Below are 18639 nucleotides of genomic sequence, written 5' to 3'. Positions count from 1 at the left end.
TATTTAGCTATTGTTGGATTTTGTATGATATGGTACCATTAGGAGAGATAACAGGCAAACATTATTAAAATATATTCTTTTTAGATTTTTATCAATTTAACTCTTGAGGGTGTAAAATGAAAAATCATTTTACGCTCTAAGATCTAATAAGGGTCCATTTGGTTACCTACAACTCTCCATCATTTAGCTGCCGGGGACCACCTGAAACCCCCTCAAGGACCACTGGTGGTATGACTATCAAACTATAGAATAGTACAACGTTAGCTATCAGTGGTGTAAAATGTACTCACATTTGTTACTTAGGTAGAAGTATCAATACTGCAATGTAGAAATACTCTTACAAGTGAAAAGTCCAGAGTTCAAAATGTATTTAAAAGTACAAAAGTATTGGCATCAAGATGCTAAAAGTACTCCATTTATAGAATGTCCTGCATTCAGGAGTTTTCATGTCTGTAAAGTATCTTTAAAGTAACAAAGTATATTGTTATATACTGTATATATTTACTGTACTTGTATGGGGCTTCCTTGGCATTATTTTCTAGTGGGGCTAATGAGTGTAAATGTGGGGGTCCTTGACATGAAAACGTGTGAAAATGAAGACCTGATACTGACCTGATGAAGATCCTGTGAGATCGAAACGAGACAGGTTAGTTTCGTCCCGACAGCAGAGATATCTATTGTATTGATTATTCATTATTATTATTATTATTATTATAACTCCAACTCTTCATTATTTTGTCTGTAGCTGCACCCTGCTCAGCCTGCTGGATGAAGACAATCAACGGTGAGTCTATATGTTATTATATGCTGTTCAGTTTAACGAATGACTAACAACTACATCAATGTACAGTATACACAATGACTATCAGACTATATTACAATGTATATCTATATCTACGCTGCTACGCTTTAGCTCCGATGTGAGGTTCCCTGTCAGGATATCCCTGCACAGGTCAAAATGGGCTCTAGCTGGGTCGAGCCCGTCCACAAACAGCGTGAGACAGTATCTGTAAACAGTAGGCTACTCTCTCAAAAAGTAAAGGTATCAGAACCGAGATACAGTTGATAAACTTAAGGCCGACCCGGAACGTAAAATCTTACATCTGGGGTAAAACTTGTTTGTCAGCCAGTACCATGTTTTCCCAATGCAATCTTACGGAAGCAGTAACCTACTGCACATGCGAACGGGGCTTGACTGGACTATTTTTTTTATTTAAAGCCTGATTTAAGCAGTCCAGTCTAGATATATCTACTTATCTAGTTGTAGACCTATTCATTATTCTTTATTTATCATTAAATGTATCTAAAACACTTTGAATTGTCTTTGTGTACAAATAGATGAACAAAGTGGTCCAGCTCTAACACCCATGTTATCATTACAATGTTCTGTCAAGACAGCTTAATACATTGATCTAAATGTTATCATTACAATTAATGTTCTGTCAAGACAGCTTAATACATTGATCTAAATGTTATCATTAAAATGTTCTGTCAAGACAGCTTAATACATTGATCTAAATGTTATCATTAAAATGTTCTGTCAAGACAGCTTAATACATTGATCTAAATGTTATCATTACAATTAATGTTCTGTCAAGACAGCTTAATACATTGATCTAAATGTTATCATTACAATTAATTTTCTGTCAAGACGTCAGCTTAATAAATTGAAATATGCTTCAGGTTCACAGAGGATTTATAATGTGTCAATAAAAGGGATTGTACTTGATACCGATATTTTTGTACTTTTACTTGAGTACATTTTCAATACGGGACTTCTACTTCTACATTGCAGTATTGATACTTTTACTTAAGTAAATGTGACCGGTGGCCGATTAAATCACATAGAAACCTTTACATTTATTACCCAACTCTTAGAGAGTGGCCAACCCCTGCCATAATGAACACCATTTTGGGCGGGAACCCCTTTTGGTGTTAGCATTATGTTATGCTTTAGCTATTGAAAAATAGCAGATCTACAAGCTACGAGCTTGTAGGTCTGCTATTTTTGAAAAATCTAAGAACGACATAGTAAACGTAACATAACTTTTTCAGAAAACTGTCAGGATGTAGAAGACATTTTTAGAATCTGATCTCAGGTCAAAATGGGTTAACAAACAGTTAAATAAGCCCCAAGCGTGCAAGGACCTTTACTCATGAAACAAGTTATAAAAGTCTGGTCCTTCTCCATCGTCATCTTGAAGCTGAGCGTCCTTACAGAACGGTGGAGGTATTAACATCTGAGGGTCCATGATCCCCCGGACATTGTTGAAGAAGCTGCATGGTGGCAGAAAAGCACAGACCAACTGAAACAAGACCTCATTCATCAATCAATCATCACACAACAATCAGGACAAACACAGATTGCAATTAGAAAAAACAAGTGTTTGAAGGCAAATTTCGAATTGCCTGCTTTGGTCTAGTGGTTAAGATTCAACCTCCGTTCACTGGCTTTCAGGTGCTGCTCACATCCTTCTAAAAATACTGGTGACAACCGTCTTACAGTTAAGGCAAATTAGGCAATGAAGGACATGGCACCCCGTTACCTTGAGGACGTGATCCACCCAAACACCCCCCTCCCGTCCTGTGTTTGGTCAGATAACACACGGGACGTCTTCCTCCCTTCCCTACGGCAACCCACCCTGGCCTTCAGTCATGACTGTTCAGCGGTATGCCTCAATTGTCAGTTAAGGCTATAATATCCTCTTCTTATTATTTGAGTTAGTTTTTTGGATCACACACATGGTACACTATTCAATTATAAATGATAAAGATATCATCAGTTCAACAATTTGTCTAGTATAGCGCTGACTGACAAATTTATTTGGGAAAGCCTTATTTCCTGTCATATTATGACCAGAAATAAAACATTGAATGAAAGAAAGAAAGAAAGAAAGAAAGACCCCTGAGCTTTAGGCCAACTGACCTGGTCACCATCCATCCATGTTTTTTGGTGTGGAACAGAGTGCTGACGGGGATGCATCCAAACTCTGTGACAGTGCTCATGTATTTGGCTGTAGAGAGAGAGGGAGAGAAGTACAGTAAAACTCCCGGGGGTCCGGGGAACTTGGGCTATAGCAACTCACCTCACTCAAAAGAAGAAATGTGCACACATAAAGAGGAAGTGCACATGTACACAATGGACGACTGTTCCATTTGTACACTTAACAGTTAAGATTAACAGAAGTATACTGTTCCCTGTCAGCAGCGTGATCAGCCATGAGCGAGAGGAACTATTTGGTCTTTGGTCTCAAATCTACTGCCATGAGAAGAAGACAGAAGTATGAAAGATGTCATTACTTTTAGCTTACCCTTTCCCTCGCGTTTCCTCTTCAGTTCCCCAAACCAGGTATTGACCAGGAGTCCCATCTTGGGTCCAGAGGAGCTACCCAGCACAGCCTGGCCCAGAAGAGATGCATCCTTTGGGATGGCCAGGGGATGGAAGTCTGCCTTCAGTCGCTTCTTGCAACATGACTGGTTATGGTGGTCGATCCTATACATAACACCCTGGCAGACAGATAGGGTGACATTGTTGTTTTTTTTTGTATATGCATTTGGAACAATTTCCTAAAATGCTTGGACATTGATCTGTTTATTGATTTTCATGCGATTAGCACAAAAATGCTCCCCATGCACCTCTTGATAGAGTAGAAGTACGTCAGCCCGGAATGTCTTGTTCTCATGAGCTCCAATCTCTCTGAGGCGGATCCGCTTAAATAAAGCATCGTAAATGTATTTGGCGTAGGCTGTGAACTTCCCACTTTGGACGGACTGTGAGAAAGACAATGAATGCGACTTGAATTCTTGAATTCTAGTTATGTAAGTCAAAATCATTGAGGACAATACATTCTTTCAATGTCTATGTTTAACGACACATTTAAAGAATTTAAAAAACGTACCACGGAAAGGCTTCCAGTCATAAGAGGCGGCGATCCTGTCATGACAGAAATGTTTTATTGTTTTAAGAAAACAATTAAACTATTCGATTCACCTGGTATCTTGGCTTTTCCGAGGATACAAATGTACAAGCAATGAACAGAACAGCAGTTGTATAACATTAACATGTTTATAGCTGGCTGAGCAGGTGAAATCAGAGACACAAGACAGTTCAGCTTTGATTGATTGATTGAAGTATTTATTTACAGTATGCAGAATGGGTACATTTCAAACGAAAGCACAACTCAATACAAAAACTGTTACTGTGGGCGACACCATAAAGCATTTGCACTTATAGGGTCCACCATTTTCAATTAATCAGAATTGATCCCTGGATTTAGTTCTGATCTTTAAACATTCATACACTCATGTCATGTCTCCTATTAGTTTGTACTTACTGCATGGGTGGGGTGTGCGGGCCATGCAGCCCACTGCCAGGCACAAGAACAGGAGCAGGCTTCTTCTCATGGCTTCTCTCGGTCCCTCTCTCTCACACGCAGAGAGAAATGAACAAACACTCTGCATGCATGTGGCATCACAGCGTTCTGACTTCCTCGGAAAACAAGGCTCCAGTTTTTTCTACTTCCATGTTTTTACAGTAGCCAAAAAACCTCTTTGCCTTCATAGTTCATACTGAAATAACAGTGTTGAAGTAGAATGCAATGATGTTACATATCTCTGCTGTCGGGAAGAAACCACCTAACCCCAAAATGTTCATTCTTGGCCTGTAGGAAATTTAAAAATATATTTATATTTTGAAAACCAAGCAATACTGTTGTTGTGACATTATTGCTATACATTTCCCATGTTTTGGTTCTAGCAGTCAAGCAGTGGTTCTCAACCATTAGAATTTCAAGGACCCCCAGTTTGATTGCATTTAATAGGCATTTTAGGCCACAGACCCCCATTTGATACTTGATACCACTCTGGGAGTGGGACCCCAATCCAGAGAAACTAAATGGATACACACTTCATACACACTCAGAGTTGCAGACCATTTGGACCACTGGTGGTCCCCCTGGTGGACCCCTGGTGGTCCCTCCCCAGATCCGACATTGAGAACCAGGGCCTTTATGTGACATAAAAACCAACGAATGGTAAACAGAATCTATTCTACAGCATTTGCTGTGGTGGCTGAAAGGAGACAACAAAAGCCTGTGCTGGATTTTAGGGAACTCTGTGTGTGTGTGTGTGTGTGTGTGTGTGTGTGTGTGTGTGTGTGTGTGTGTGTGTGTGTGTGTGTGTGTGTGTGTGTGTGTGTGTGTGTGTGTGTGTGTGTGTGTGTGTGTGTGTGTGTGTGTGTGTGTGTGTGTGTGTGTGTGTGTGTGTGTGTGTGCGTCTGTGCGCGCGCGTGCGCTGTCATGTGATCTGTGGGGATTTGCAGACTACCTGAGCTACAGAGCACAAGATTAGCACTGGCATCTGGAATTTCAAGGCCAACAAGTGGAGTCAGTCAAGTTCCTATTGTGTACAAACATACCTGAAAGCAGCTGATTTCTCATCTTCTCACAACCCCTAATTAATTTGGTTTAAAATCTAGGTAATTACTTAAAGTTTGAAGTCGATAAATAATAATAATACTAATAATTATTGTTATTATTATAATACATACGATTTATACTTTTTCAAGGTACTCAAAGTCTGTTTACAGGACCAGTTATAAAAACAACTTTATTTGGAAAAAGGTTAAAAACTATATGTAACAGGGAGACCTAGCTGTCTCCACACAAAGTGTCCACGACCCAATTACTCAGGTCAGGTGTAAGTAGTCACTGATGATTACCCCTCCCCTATAAAGCCTTGGTGCTCATTCATTCGTTCCTGCTTACTCTCTCGGCATGCACTGGCTTGTTTGAGCAAGGTAGGCACTGGATTGTTTTGAATAACCTTTGTTTAGACCAGTTGGTTTCAACCAGTTTCATTTCAAGGCCTATTATTTGTTCTGCATTTGAGCCACGGACCACCATATGATGAGATTTTAGCCTCTCAGACCCAAAACTAAAGAATATTGTGTAATCGTTGACACACAACTCCATACTGTTGGCTTATTGTGGATAAAAAATAACAATTATTCTACATTCTCTAATTGTGTAGAGACTCTTGGTAAATTAAGTAATGCCAAATGTTTAACAATAATGTAACTCTTGAGAGCGTAAAATGAAACCAAATGGACCCGTACGGGTCCAATTGGTTTCATTTTTACATTCTCAAGAGTTAAAGATCCATAAGGGTCCTGACTCCCGAGGGTCCATTTGGTTACCAACTCTCCATCATTTAGCTGGGGACCACCTGGAACCCCCTCAAGGACCAACTGGTTGAGAACCACTGGTTTAGACCGCTGTGTGTATGTAATGGTCCTATTCCTCTGCTATAGGTGTGCCCTCCTCTATGCCTCAGTGTTGAGGGTCAAGAGGCTGTCTGTTTGTAGACCATTTAGGGCCAAAACCTCACCTACTGTAACTGGAGGTACATGTTCCTTCCACATGCTACTTCCAACTGGGGAACCCCCCCCCCCCCCCCCCCCCTATCTGTCAGGTGAAAAGAAGCGGCTTGGACAACTCATACTGTAGATTAGAAGGAAGCATGAGGTCAGTCCGTTGCTCTCCCCATGCTGGCAGAGGAAGTGTAGTGCCCAGGATTACATTTGATAATTGACACTGGGTGAAAGTGCAGTTTAAAGCAGTTGATTAAAAGTTCCAAGTATCAAATGATACCCGGCAACAGGCTATTGTTGTAAACTAAGTATTGGACCCTCGTCTGGTTTGACAGACAGGTAGTGTGTGCAGGCTGGGTGGTGTGTGATGATCCGGTTGAAGTATTAATTTGGTACGGCGACACGAGACAGTATCACGCTAAAGGTTCACCAAGTTTATTACACACACAGGAACATATATAGTGCTGGATCCCAAATGACGTGACAACAAGATATGAGACATAATAACCGCTTACTGCAGCAAGGCTGACCTTGCTGTCTGAGATGTCTCTCGTAGCCTGACTATAAAGTATGCTACAGATCAGTCAGTACACAATACATATCAAGTACACTGTGTCTCACGTTAAAGTACACAGCCATGGGCAACTCATGATTATAACAGCTATGATGGAAATAAATGCCAGCCAGATGCTATACTTTATGTACAGCAGGTTCCCTTTTATTCATTTATTTCACAATGCCAAACACGCATACATGTAATACTTGAATATTTCTATTATATATTATATTATATTATTATTATATTATATTATAAGTGCATGGCTAATTGCTGTTTAGGAGGAAGTAGAGTAGGTATTGATTTTGTTTAGCATTTTTCATTCAAGTCAGAGTCTAAATCTGTCTCAGACTACTTGCACAGCTGCGATACAATGCATTACACATAAATTGTGTATTTATATAGCGCCTTTGTCCAAGGTGCTTTACATAGATTGTGCATTCACCCATTCACACACATTCATACACCGGTGACAGAGGAAACCATGCATGCAAGGCACCAACCTGCACATCGGGAGCAATTAGGGGTTCAGTATCTTGCTCAAGGACACTTTGACACTAACTCTGGGGGAGCCCGGGTTCGAACTGGCAACCTTGCGGTTGTGGCCCATCCGGCCACTCTACCTCTGAGCCACCGCTGCCACATAGTAAAGTATATAGTAGTAATAGCTGCAGTGTTCTCCAAATCACAAAATGCTTTAACAAATATACCAACTCTAAAGCAACATAAGCGCAGATACTCAAAGCCAAGGCTGACAATTTGAACACCACAGAGATGCTCAGTTCCTCTTTAGGAACAAACTCAAGAAGTCAGCTGGTGGTGGTTGGTCTCCATCCTCGGCACTCATCTCTGCTTTAGGGCAGAAGTCTGGACGGATGAGCTCCCCGGGGTCCGTAATTCCAATGACGTTATTGAAGAAGCTATAGAGGAACAGAGGAGTGACAGAGATGCTGGTTTAACCACGTGAACCATAGCGTCCAGGGGCCTATTTCACGAAACTTGGATTAGAGATTAAGCCGGGCTTTAACACATATCCTGGCTTAATATATCCTGGATCAGTGCTTAACCGGTTTCATGAAAGCTGGTTGATCTTGCCAGATTAACTTAACCAGTTAACCTGGATATGTTGAGGCTTGATTCGGTTTCATGAAAGTGATGTTACATAAGTTACCATGGAAACTAATGCTTTGGACTTAGCCTGCTCCGGACCAGGCTAACAGCCTGGTTTAACCTAATCCTGATGTCTTTACTGTTCATTAAGCAGTCAAACTGATCACAAACCAATGATGTTTTCCAGATTTATTCAATTATTATGGGTTTATGTTGCCTTATTTGTATCGGTCTGCATTAAAGGACTAATTTAAGCACTATATAAAATCAAATAACCAAAATATATCGGCTGCACAACATCATGACAGCTTGTGAGCTTGTAGATCAGCTGCTTTTGGTGAATGTTTCCCATGAATAGGTTTGCTGTCGTGCAAGTGCACGGTTAAGAAGAATTATTATATTATATTATATTATTATAAAAAAAAATTGTAAAAGTGAAAACCACTAAATATTACCATTACTCATTGTTTTACAACAGATTACCATTGTAACGTTTCACCCACTACTAGTCCTACATACTTACACCTAGAAACCCCATTCAAACCTATTTAGGTTCATCCTACGGTGGACATGTGTGCCTGAAAAGGAATCTTTGAAATGTTTCATCGTTTTAGAAATATAGTGCTTTCAAATTTGAGACATTTATAGGCAGATAGTGGCACTTAAAAAAATCACTTTCACCTAGAAACTCCATTCACACTTTGTAAAATTCAGCTTACTGTGGAGACACATGCTGGAACTTTTTACTTTGAAATGTTTTGTAGTTTCTGAGTTATTTAACTTAAACGCCCAATGCATTCTCAATGGCAATAGCACAAACTTTGGCATGCTACATGAACCCATGACCCGGACCTGTCTGGACAACAACCCCCTTCCCCAAAGGTAGCTCCCTCAGAGGAGGGAGTTATGGCCAAATATCACAATGCGACAATATCATTATGCTTACAATATTAAGAATTCTGTTTTAAGTTAATAGTAGTGGTAAAATGTAAACTATATTTTTGGGGTAGTTAATCATTCAGTCTATCCACTATTGAGAGTATGTTCTCTCTTTAATTACAGCAGCAGTATTTATTTTAGAAGCTTAAGTCCTTGTATCAGTAAGTCTTGAATAGATTAGTAAAGATAATGAGATATACAGAAGGGGGCTGTAATGCAACTATTAAGGATGCAAACTGCCATAATACCGCATGAAGAAGAAGGATCAGTAAATCTGTGATCCACATAAGGGGTCTAGAGACAAAAAGCCAGACTGTCTATTAAGCCAGGCTTGCTGATCCCGGCTCGCCAAATCCACCAATTCTGAGCCTCGCTTGGCTTTAGTGGAACGGAATAAACCAGGCTGTAAAGATCAGGATTTAAAAAGCCTGGCTTTGGCCTAAATCCTGGATTAGTTAATCCAAGTTTCGTGAAATAGGCCCCTGATCTTGGGCATGTCCTACACAATCTCAGTGAGAATGTGTTGGCATTTCATAATAAGACTATCTGGTGAAAATAGGCGAACATTCACCAATAGAGATGCTCCGATCAATCGGCCATGCACCGATCGGTGATCGGCCGATATTCACTCCAAATGACTCGATCTGTGATTGGCAATTTACCCTATCTGTAATCGACCTTATTTTATTTATACCTTTAAGTGGTATAAAAGCTGCCTTACTGAGACAACATGTAGTCCAGGAAGGAAGTGAGACCGATGCCTGACACGTCATCAGGCATTTGATATACCGACTAAAATATCTCTTGTGCACTAAAGATCATTAAAATAAGATCTGGTTGAAAAGGGGTGAAGTGGCCCTATGAATAAATATAATAATCACTGAATAACACTGGAATCCTACAGTGTAGAGACGTACCTTACTGCGACCCAGCCATAATCAGCAGTTTGATATGCAGTGTAGACTGGGATGCATCCAAACTCTGTAACAGTGATCATGTACTTGTCTGGAGGGACAGATATGGGAAACAAACATTATCAATATTGGTTAGTTAGCAATATAACAGATGTGCACACAGTGGACAGATCTATATGCAGGTTGGACAGACAGACAGACAGACAGACAGACAGACAGACAGACTAGCACAAACAAAATTACAGTTATTTGTTACCATTGTTTTTCTGTGCCTATACATTTTGTTTACAAGCAGACAATAGAAGACCACACATTCAAACAATTGTGTGTATATTAGGGGTGTAACGATATTGTAACCATATCGATTTTCATTTAAAAAAAAGTATATCGATATGTAAACAGCAAATATCGTATCGCTTGACTTTAACATATTGTTTTGCAATCGAAAGGAATCGGTATCGAATCGATATCGTAAATAATACATAATAATAATAATACATCAATACTAAGTATTTGTGCAATTTTAATAATTTACATATTTAATATATATAAATCACGCTTAGAGCTGGTGGGAAAGCCAACCGGCTAAAAACATCACTTTTTTAGTGGCAATAAACCCATTCTATTCGTGTACTATATTTAATTTACACCACACACGTTTATCAGGGCCACATTTGGAAATACAACAATGCCAAATACTCTTCCACACTCTGACCTGTTGAATTAGGCTGCGTTCCCCACCAGGAGTTGACTAGGAGACCCTGACCGGGTCCCGAGGAGCTGCCCACTATGGCCTGGCCCATGAGAGTGGCGTCCTCCGGAATCGTTAGGGGTTCGAAGTCCGCCTTCAGTGCTTGTTTGGTGCATTTGTGATTTGGAGCGTTGATCATAAACATGGCATGCTGCGTGGAGAATGACATTTACAGGAAAGCAAGCAGTTATTTGGATCATTTGGGGCCACACACTCCCTAGTCTTGCGTAGCCAGACAACTATTCCACAATCTCCGAATGCTAGAGCGTCGCAGTCCCGCCCCCTTTCATGACGACGAGTGTCCCGTGCGTGCGTGTGTCAGTGCGTGCGTCAGTGCGTGCATCAGTGTGTTCAGTACGGTAGCATGTGTTAAGGGGCCAGGGGTTCCTTTAGGGCCTAAAGGCCTAAAGTCTAGGCACTAATAATTATTTGGAACCTTAATTATTATGAAGTGAAAAGCATAATCAATGTTGATGTAATCAGTACTAGTAGTTATGAAGCAACCTTCCAGAGGGTAAGTCATTAAGTCATTAAGATGAATTTGTTGTTCATTTAGTTAATATTAACTCCCCCAACCATTATTTTGCCTACTGGGTCATTTAGTCCAACATTAGTCCTTGGTATTGATGGTAGATGGTAGACCTCTGGAGCATCAACCATTACTTAAAAGAGCGTGCACACTGGTTGTGCCATCAAGGTCCCGAGCAGGCATTCTATATAGTGTCTGAAAAAGTAGAGGCACCTCAGAGCTCACCAGGACAGACATGACAGCGCTGGCCCTGCGCTTCGAGGGACGCCCCCCTACCAACGGACTGATATGGAGCGAATGTCAATAGATTCGCAATATACCAGCTCATATCTGATGTTATCCATGTCCATCAGGGCGGCTGTGGCTCAGGAGGTAGAGCAGGTCGTCCAATGATCCGTGTGAATGTGGGAAGTGAAGACGCTGGCGTCGACTGTTCGCCGCTTCACTTCCCAATGTATGAATGGACCATTGTAAGCGCTTTGAGTAAGCACGTAGTGCATAGAAAAGCGCTATTATTATTATTATTATTATTGTTATTATTATTATTTGCTGTTCATATTCATATCATGAAGGGAATGTTCCCTTGTATTCATTAAATATGCCAGTGATAGGTTCCATTGAACAAGTGAAGTAGTTAATTCACCCATTACATTACTTGTAAAGTGCACACACACACACACACACACACACACACACACACACATACACACACACACACACACACACACACAGATCAGGAGCGAGGCAGTGTTCCCTGCAAGGGATTGTCAGAGGCCACGTGTCTCCACTATCACTGTGGTTACCTCTCTGTACAGCAGAAGAGCGTCGACGGAGAAGGTCTTGTTTTCGTACAGCCCCGTCTCCTTAATGCGGAAACGCTTGCCCATTGCATCGTACCAGTATTGTGCATAATAATACAGCTTCTCATTCTGGGAGGTCTGGGAGAAGAGGAAGAACAGTTTGGTTTGAGTATAGGGGTGCAATTAACAGAACATATCGATTTAATCGATTTGTAAAAAAATATATTTTTGAGCGACATTGTTGTAACTCAAGTATAATAGTCAAACAAAGAAAAAATAACGTTTTCTCTCCTGTTAGTATAATATTATCCCTAAAAACATGTACACGCTTCTTGATTATTCAGGTAATTGATATATTGCTAAGATGATCAATAGTTGCAGCACTATTTGAGTCTGTTTAATTTTCAACTGAGAAATGTTAATTACATCCATAATGCTGTTGTGCTCCATTTGTTTCTAGTTTGTATTGCTCGAAGTGATACCGATGCGTAGTTACACAAAACACTCACCACAGTGAGGGCTCCAGTCAGAAGAGGTGGACTTGCTGTGAGAAGCAGGGAAATATTGGTGTTTTTATTACAATTACTGTGCATTTGTCAGGGAATATAGACCAACCAGCTTCTTATAAATAATGCAATAGGCCTATCGGCTTTTACAAAAACAATGATACAAAAGATAAATGAAATGAGAACCATGCAGAGAAACAGATCCACCCTTATAATGTAAACAGTAACAGCAGTTGTTATGTTATGTAATGTAATGTTATTTTACTTACAGCATGGATAGGGCTTCTGTGCCAGACATATTGGTGCCAGCAGGCTCAACAACAACAAAACCAAGTTCCTCATGCTTGCTCACACAGACACACACACACAGACAGCAACACACACACACTGTACACACACTGACAGGATAATGGCTATTGCCAGAGCTACTTCCTTATAAACAAGACCCTGCCGCAGCTCCAGTTCTGGATCAGCTGCCAGAGTTTCTTTCTAACAGCTCTTTGACTGAGGGGCTGAGCCCAGGCTTTTTGTAATCACACGTGCTGGGTCCATAAAATTCAGCCTGGGAAATGGAGCTGTGCTGTAGAGGCCCTCTTCGGCCACTTTAGGTCCTAATCTCGTGTTACCAGACTGTTGCCTCTCGCAATTAATTTCCAAATGCTTTCATAGCATTCGGAGGTTGTGAAATAGTTGTCTGGCTACACGAGACTGGGAACTGCCCATAGATCCGAAGTCCCGTTAGTCCGAACATGCACTGCTCCCGTGCTTGCGGTTAGGTTTAGGTTAGGGTTAGAGATAGCCAGGGATAGTAATTTCGGAACAATTAAGCTTCTGACTAATGACACGGCACCACGAGACTACTTTAGGTCCTAAAGTGACCTAAAATCACTGTGTCAATGGATGTCTTGGAAATTATAGACCTAAGAAAATCTGAAACAAATCCAGGCCAGCCTGGTTCGGTCCTGGACTGGGCCGGCTGTTTTGTAATTGCCCCACTTTATCCAGTGGTTATTAACAGTTTGCAGAATGGGTACAGTCGAATCTACAAACCAGAAAAAAAAAGAAAAAAAAAAGAGGATAAAACCAGAAAAAAGCACTAAGACTTGTTTACATAAAGGTCTTCACATTTTCCAGCACGTCCCTGCTGATGATAAGAGGCAATTACATTAACAAAGCATGTGACTTTATCAGATCATAAAAAACGATGTCCTAGATAATATTGTGTACTTTATTATCCCAGAACACAGGTTGCTAGAGGACATGCAAATAAGTAATCCTCTATTATGATCAGTTTAATAATATTTTTTTTTACAATTACAGAAAAATAATGGCCGGAATACAGTTATTATTCCATGCACAGCTTGTTTGGTTTGGCTAAATGGACATACAGTTTACTGCATGTTAACTCTGAATTATCATGTGCACGTTTAAGTGGTGGAAACTTACTAAGTACATTTACTCAAGTACTGTACTTAAGTACATTGTTGAGGTATTAGTACTTTACTTGAGTATTTCCAATTTCCGATACTTGCATGCGTTGCAATGCGATGCATTGTGAGCTTGTAGATCTGCTATTTCCAAAAGATGGGACATTCTGCACAATGAGTTCTTTTACTTTTGGTACTTTATTAAGTATATTTTGATGCCGATACTTTTACTTGAGTACATTTTCATGGGACTTCTCTACGTAACGGAGTACATCTACATTGCAGTATTTATACTTTTACTCAAGTACAACATTTGAGAACTTTTTCCACCACTTGCAAGTTTAAGCAGGACCTTCGTCTTGGGAGTTCTCCAAACACACTGGGTCAGAGGTCATGGTGTTGTACTGTACTCACAGGAATGACGGAGGCTTGGAAAACCAGTATACTGGAATTTTTGCTGTCTGGAGAGGATCACATTGCACTGAGAGTGACATCACTGTCATGTGAGCCTGAGGAAGTCATGGGACTGGAATACCTGACTACACTGATACAGGTACGGACCGGAACACACAGTCCGAGGATGGGCCTCGCTCATGTGAGCATTATTAGGCAACAAAATGTGTGATCATATTATGTTTGAAGAAAGGTTATTGTACATTCACAGTATAGCAAACGTCCAGAAAGACACCGTTTAGGGAGACGGAATTGATTTATATGAGGCTACAGATGTCGTGTAACATCCAGTTTGGGATGTTGCATCCAAAACTGTTTTGGATGTTAAATCACACAAGTGTGATCATATGTCCAGATGTGTGGGTTTGTGTAAACACAAACAGTAAATGCCATTGACAATGAATGGCCAGTTTTGAGTGTTTGCGCAAACACATAACGTAAACACAAACATTGATGACGAAGGTGAGGACTGAGGACCACTTCACGCAAGTGTGATATTTATTTTATCAACGTGCCAACAAATGGCTTCCATTATAGCATGCTATAGCTTTCCAGGAATAGAAAGCCTCGATCCCGTTTCTATTAGTTTGGATTCCCCCACCGGTATAGGCGGGTTTCTGAACTGTCCACGCTCCTCCTCTGAGAGTGAGCAGACATAAATGGTGCCATTTTATAATGAGCCATCTTATAATATTATAATTATAGTGAGGACCAATTATATGAATATAAGGTTGGACACTTAAAATGACAGTGGCGCAACATCTGAAGCGGACTTCAGCCACGTGAAGCACCTTTGGGTGAGCTGTCAGGCAAGCGAGGGGCCGCGCTGAGCGTTGCAGTGATGCATTGCTACGGGGCGGCAGTGGCTCAGGTGTATAGTGACCAGATGTGGTTCCATAATGTCGAAGTGTCCTTGAGCAAGACTTTGAACCCCTAATTTCTCCCGATGTGCAGGTTGGTGCCTTGCATGGTTTCCTCTGACATCGGTGTGTGAATGTGTGTGTGTGAATGGGTGAATGTAATGCACAATCTCTATAACGCGCCTTGGATAAAGGCACCATTTGGCATTTACAAGAGTCCCTCTAGAGGGATCACAATTGGACATACGTAACTCCATAATAGGTACAGTGAGGTAATGGTACGTCACAAACAGATTTATATACAGCAGCCTCCAGGCCCCATATCATTCAAATAATCTATCCATATATAATAATAAATAATTTACAGAATAATAGCTGAGAAAATAATCACAATTTGAAGTTCTTAAACAGCAAAGCTGTACAAGATAAGACCAAGTGGTAAAGAAACCACAGCAATGGAAACAATGCAAATGTACACGGATCACATGGTGGAGACACAGGAGTTGTTGGAGAATAATGTGGAGGAGAATGAAATAATGGAGAAAATCTTGAACAATGTGGAAGAGAATGAAATGATGGAGGTGGGGATGAAAATCCTGGAGGAGATGAAGAGACTGCAGGCCTGGGCAGACAATTTAGACGAGCGGGAGATCGTGCTGTTGACGGAGACGGTGAATAGGCTCGTCGAGCTCAAGAAGATCATGGGACTTCCGTGTGGCCCGCCAGCCCACACACTGAGCCTGAGCTTTGGCTCCACACAGCAGGGTGTGGCAGCAGGCCAGGAGGAGAAGTCTGGCGTCACTGTGGAGCCAAAATACATGTCGGTGCTCAAGCTCAAGATGATCTTTGAGCAGGAGATCAAGACGGTGGTGGAGTTCACTTGTCAGTCAGCAGCAGTCCCCAAGCTCAAGATCGTCGATGGAGCCGATCCCAGAGGCACGGCAGTCCCGGTCCCGTGGGTCCCTCCTGCACCACCGACCACTGCACAGGAGGACCCCAGCTCTGGCACCGGAGAGGGTGCTGCTGCCGTCGTCGTGGAGGAGTCAAAACATCAGTCAGACCTCAACCTCGAGAAGATGGCTGAACAGGAGGAGCATCCCGGTGACGGTACAATGGGAGCCCCACCACCACCAGCAACATGTGTACTGGTACAGACACCGTCTAGTGTTGGCTTCACACAGGATGACAATGTGGTGCAGCAGGAGAATCCCGGTGATGGAACAATGGGAGTCCCGCAGTCGGCCCCACCAGCAACATGTGTACTACTACAGACACCGTCTAGTGTGAGCTTCATACAGGAGGCAGATGTGATGCAGCAGGAGCATCCCGGTGATGGAACAATGGGAGTCCCGCAGGAGGAGCATCCCGGTGATGGAACAATGGGAGTCCCACAGGAGGAGCATCCCGGTGATGGAACAATGGGAGCCCCACAGGAGGAGCATCCCAGTGATGGAACAATGGGAGTCCCACAGTCGCCCCCACAGGAGGAGCATCCCAGTGATGGAACAATGGGAGCCCCACAGGAGGAGCATCCCGGTGATGGAACAATGGGAGTCCCACAGGAGGAGCATCCCAGTGATGGAACAATGGGAGTCCCACAGGAGGAGCATCCCAGTGATGGAACAATGGGAGTCCCACAGGAGGAGCATCCCAGTGATGGAACAATGGGAGTCCCACAGGAGGAGCATCCCGGTGATGGAACAATGGGAGTCCCACAGGAGGAGCATCCCGGTGATGGAACAATGGGAGTCCCACAGGAGGAGCATCCCAGTGATGGAACAATGGGAGCCCCACAGGAGGAGCATCCCAGTGATGGAACAATGGGAGTCCCACAGGAGGAGCATCCCAGTGATGGAACAATGGGAGTCCCACAGGAGGAGCATCCCGGTGATGGAACAATGGGAGTCCCACAGGAGGAGCATCCCGGTGATGGAACAATGGGAGTCCCACAGGAGGAGCATCCCGGTGATGGAACAATGGGAGTCCCACCACCACCAGCAACATGTGTACTACGGACACCGTCTAGCGTTGGCTTCACACAGGATGCCGACGCGGTGCAGCGGGGGCCAACGGATCACTCGGTCCTCGTGCTCAAGAAGCTCTTTGAACAGGACGATCCCAGTCGCCAGCCAGTCTCCAAGCTCCGGAGGTTCTTTGAAGGCTTTGGCCAGAAGGCTCCGGGGGAGAGGAGAGAGAAGTGCCCGCTCTGGTGATGACGCAGGATATAAATGGTAGGTTATATACACCTTCAGGCCTAATCAAGTTACAGGTACTCTTTATAAAGGCCAAACAATCAGTTAGGTGTATCAATCAATACATTAATCAATCAATTAGACAATTGCGATATACTAAATGAATGAGTTATAATAATTAATGAGTAGAGATTTCCCATTTCCTTTGAAAAGGTCATACTCTCCCTGATTAATAACAAGAGTTGGCATCTCTAACCACAAATAACAAGTGATCTTGGTGACGTTTATTCTTTCTTTCTTTTTTCTAACATTAATGTGCCTCCTATATGGGGCTTGCTTGCCTTCCAGAAGACCGTTTGTGCTTGCGTGTGTGCGTCTGTCCGCCAACCCACCTGCCCGCAATTTCAGAGAAAATATCCCAAATGTCCTCCTCAAGACCTGAAAAGAGGGACAGCCATGAGAGAGATGGACTGTGTTATGCATTAATGAATGTATCCGTGTGCGTCCAAACAACCACTGTCTGTGGGAGACCAGCTGACCACTGGGCAGGATATTTTTTAGCTCTGGAAGAGATGAAGACGCTGAAGGCATGATGGGCAGACAATTCAGATGCGCTGGAGAGCCACACAGGCCCAAGCTGGCCTGCATGGGGCTATTTAGGGGAAATGGCCCCTGAATAATGTGCATCTCACAAAGTGAGAATGCATAATTTAACAGTTTGATGAAAGTAATGTTCAAAGTTCTGTTTGTACTTTGCTTCACTCTCCGGGAGACATGAACACGTGCACGGATGCGCTCCTTTCATTAAATATCACAGGCACAAGCGTGCACAGGCATACACACGTGTGCAGTACCTGCTTGTGTGTACGCTCATAACCCACACCACATCAGTACTACAGACACTAACCCCGCTGGTGATGGGAATCAAACAAACAACGCCTGCCAGGCGATGGAAGACGATTTAATTGGACGGAAGTTCAGATTTTTATTTGTGCAGTAGGCAGCCCTCTAATGGGCAAAATATGGGGCAATATCTCAGTTTTAAGAATGCAGAGAGACAGTGTAGTGCCTCAGTAAAATCAAAGTTTAAAGGAAAATATGAAAGTTGAAAACATGCAAGCTAGCCTCCCAACCCTTATACCCGTTATATTTGTGTGGAGAAAATTGCACTAATGGTGTGCCATGAAGAGGTGAACAGATACATAAAAGGACACATTCAAAATTCTAAGTGT

The 18639-nt window shown here is 42.3% G+C and overlaps 2 protein-coding genes across 2 annotated transcripts; both read right to left on the bottom strand.

Annotated features, from left to right (window-relative positions):
* Positions 1 to 2150: 2150 nt before the first annotated feature.
* On the bottom strand, positions 2151 to 4455 carry LOC310875602 (ependymin-like; the record flags this gene model as incomplete). The annotated part of the gene is made up of 6 exons (XM_083788893.1): positions 4335 to 4455; positions 3900 to 3934; positions 3637 to 3771; positions 3312 to 3507; positions 2927 to 3014; positions 2151 to 2277 (listed from the first exon to the last, which is right to left on the bottom strand). Exons 1-6 carry the CDS (start codon positions 4402 to 4404, stop codon positions 2151 to 2153), a joined length of 651 nt encoding a protein of 216 aa, XP_083645019.1. The 5' UTR covers positions 4405 to 4455.
* A 2328-nt stretch (positions 4456 to 6783) lies between these two features.
* On the bottom strand, positions 6784 to 12899 carry LOC310875540 (ependymin-like). Its single transcript, XM_083788815.1, has 6 exons — positions 12745 to 12899; positions 12479 to 12513; positions 11973 to 12107; positions 10605 to 10791; positions 9893 to 9980; positions 6784 to 7846 (listed from the first exon to the last, which is right to left on the bottom strand). Exons 1-6 carry the CDS (start codon positions 12815 to 12817, stop codon positions 7705 to 7707), a joined length of 660 nt encoding a protein of 219 aa, XP_083644941.1. The 5' UTR covers positions 12818 to 12899; the 3' UTR covers positions 6784 to 7704.
* Between the last annotated feature and the right edge of the window lie 5740 nt (positions 12900 to 18639).

Source organism: Protomyctophum parallelum (genome assembly GCF_964188405.1).
Source record: "Protomyctophum parallelum genome assembly, chromosome: 18".
In the NCBI taxonomy this organism is placed as follows: Eukaryota; Metazoa; Chordata; class Actinopteri; order Myctophiformes; family Myctophidae; genus Protomyctophum; species Protomyctophum parallelum.
The sequence above is the reverse complement of the archived record's forward strand: the minus strand, read 5'-3'. Positions and strand labels throughout refer to the sequence as shown.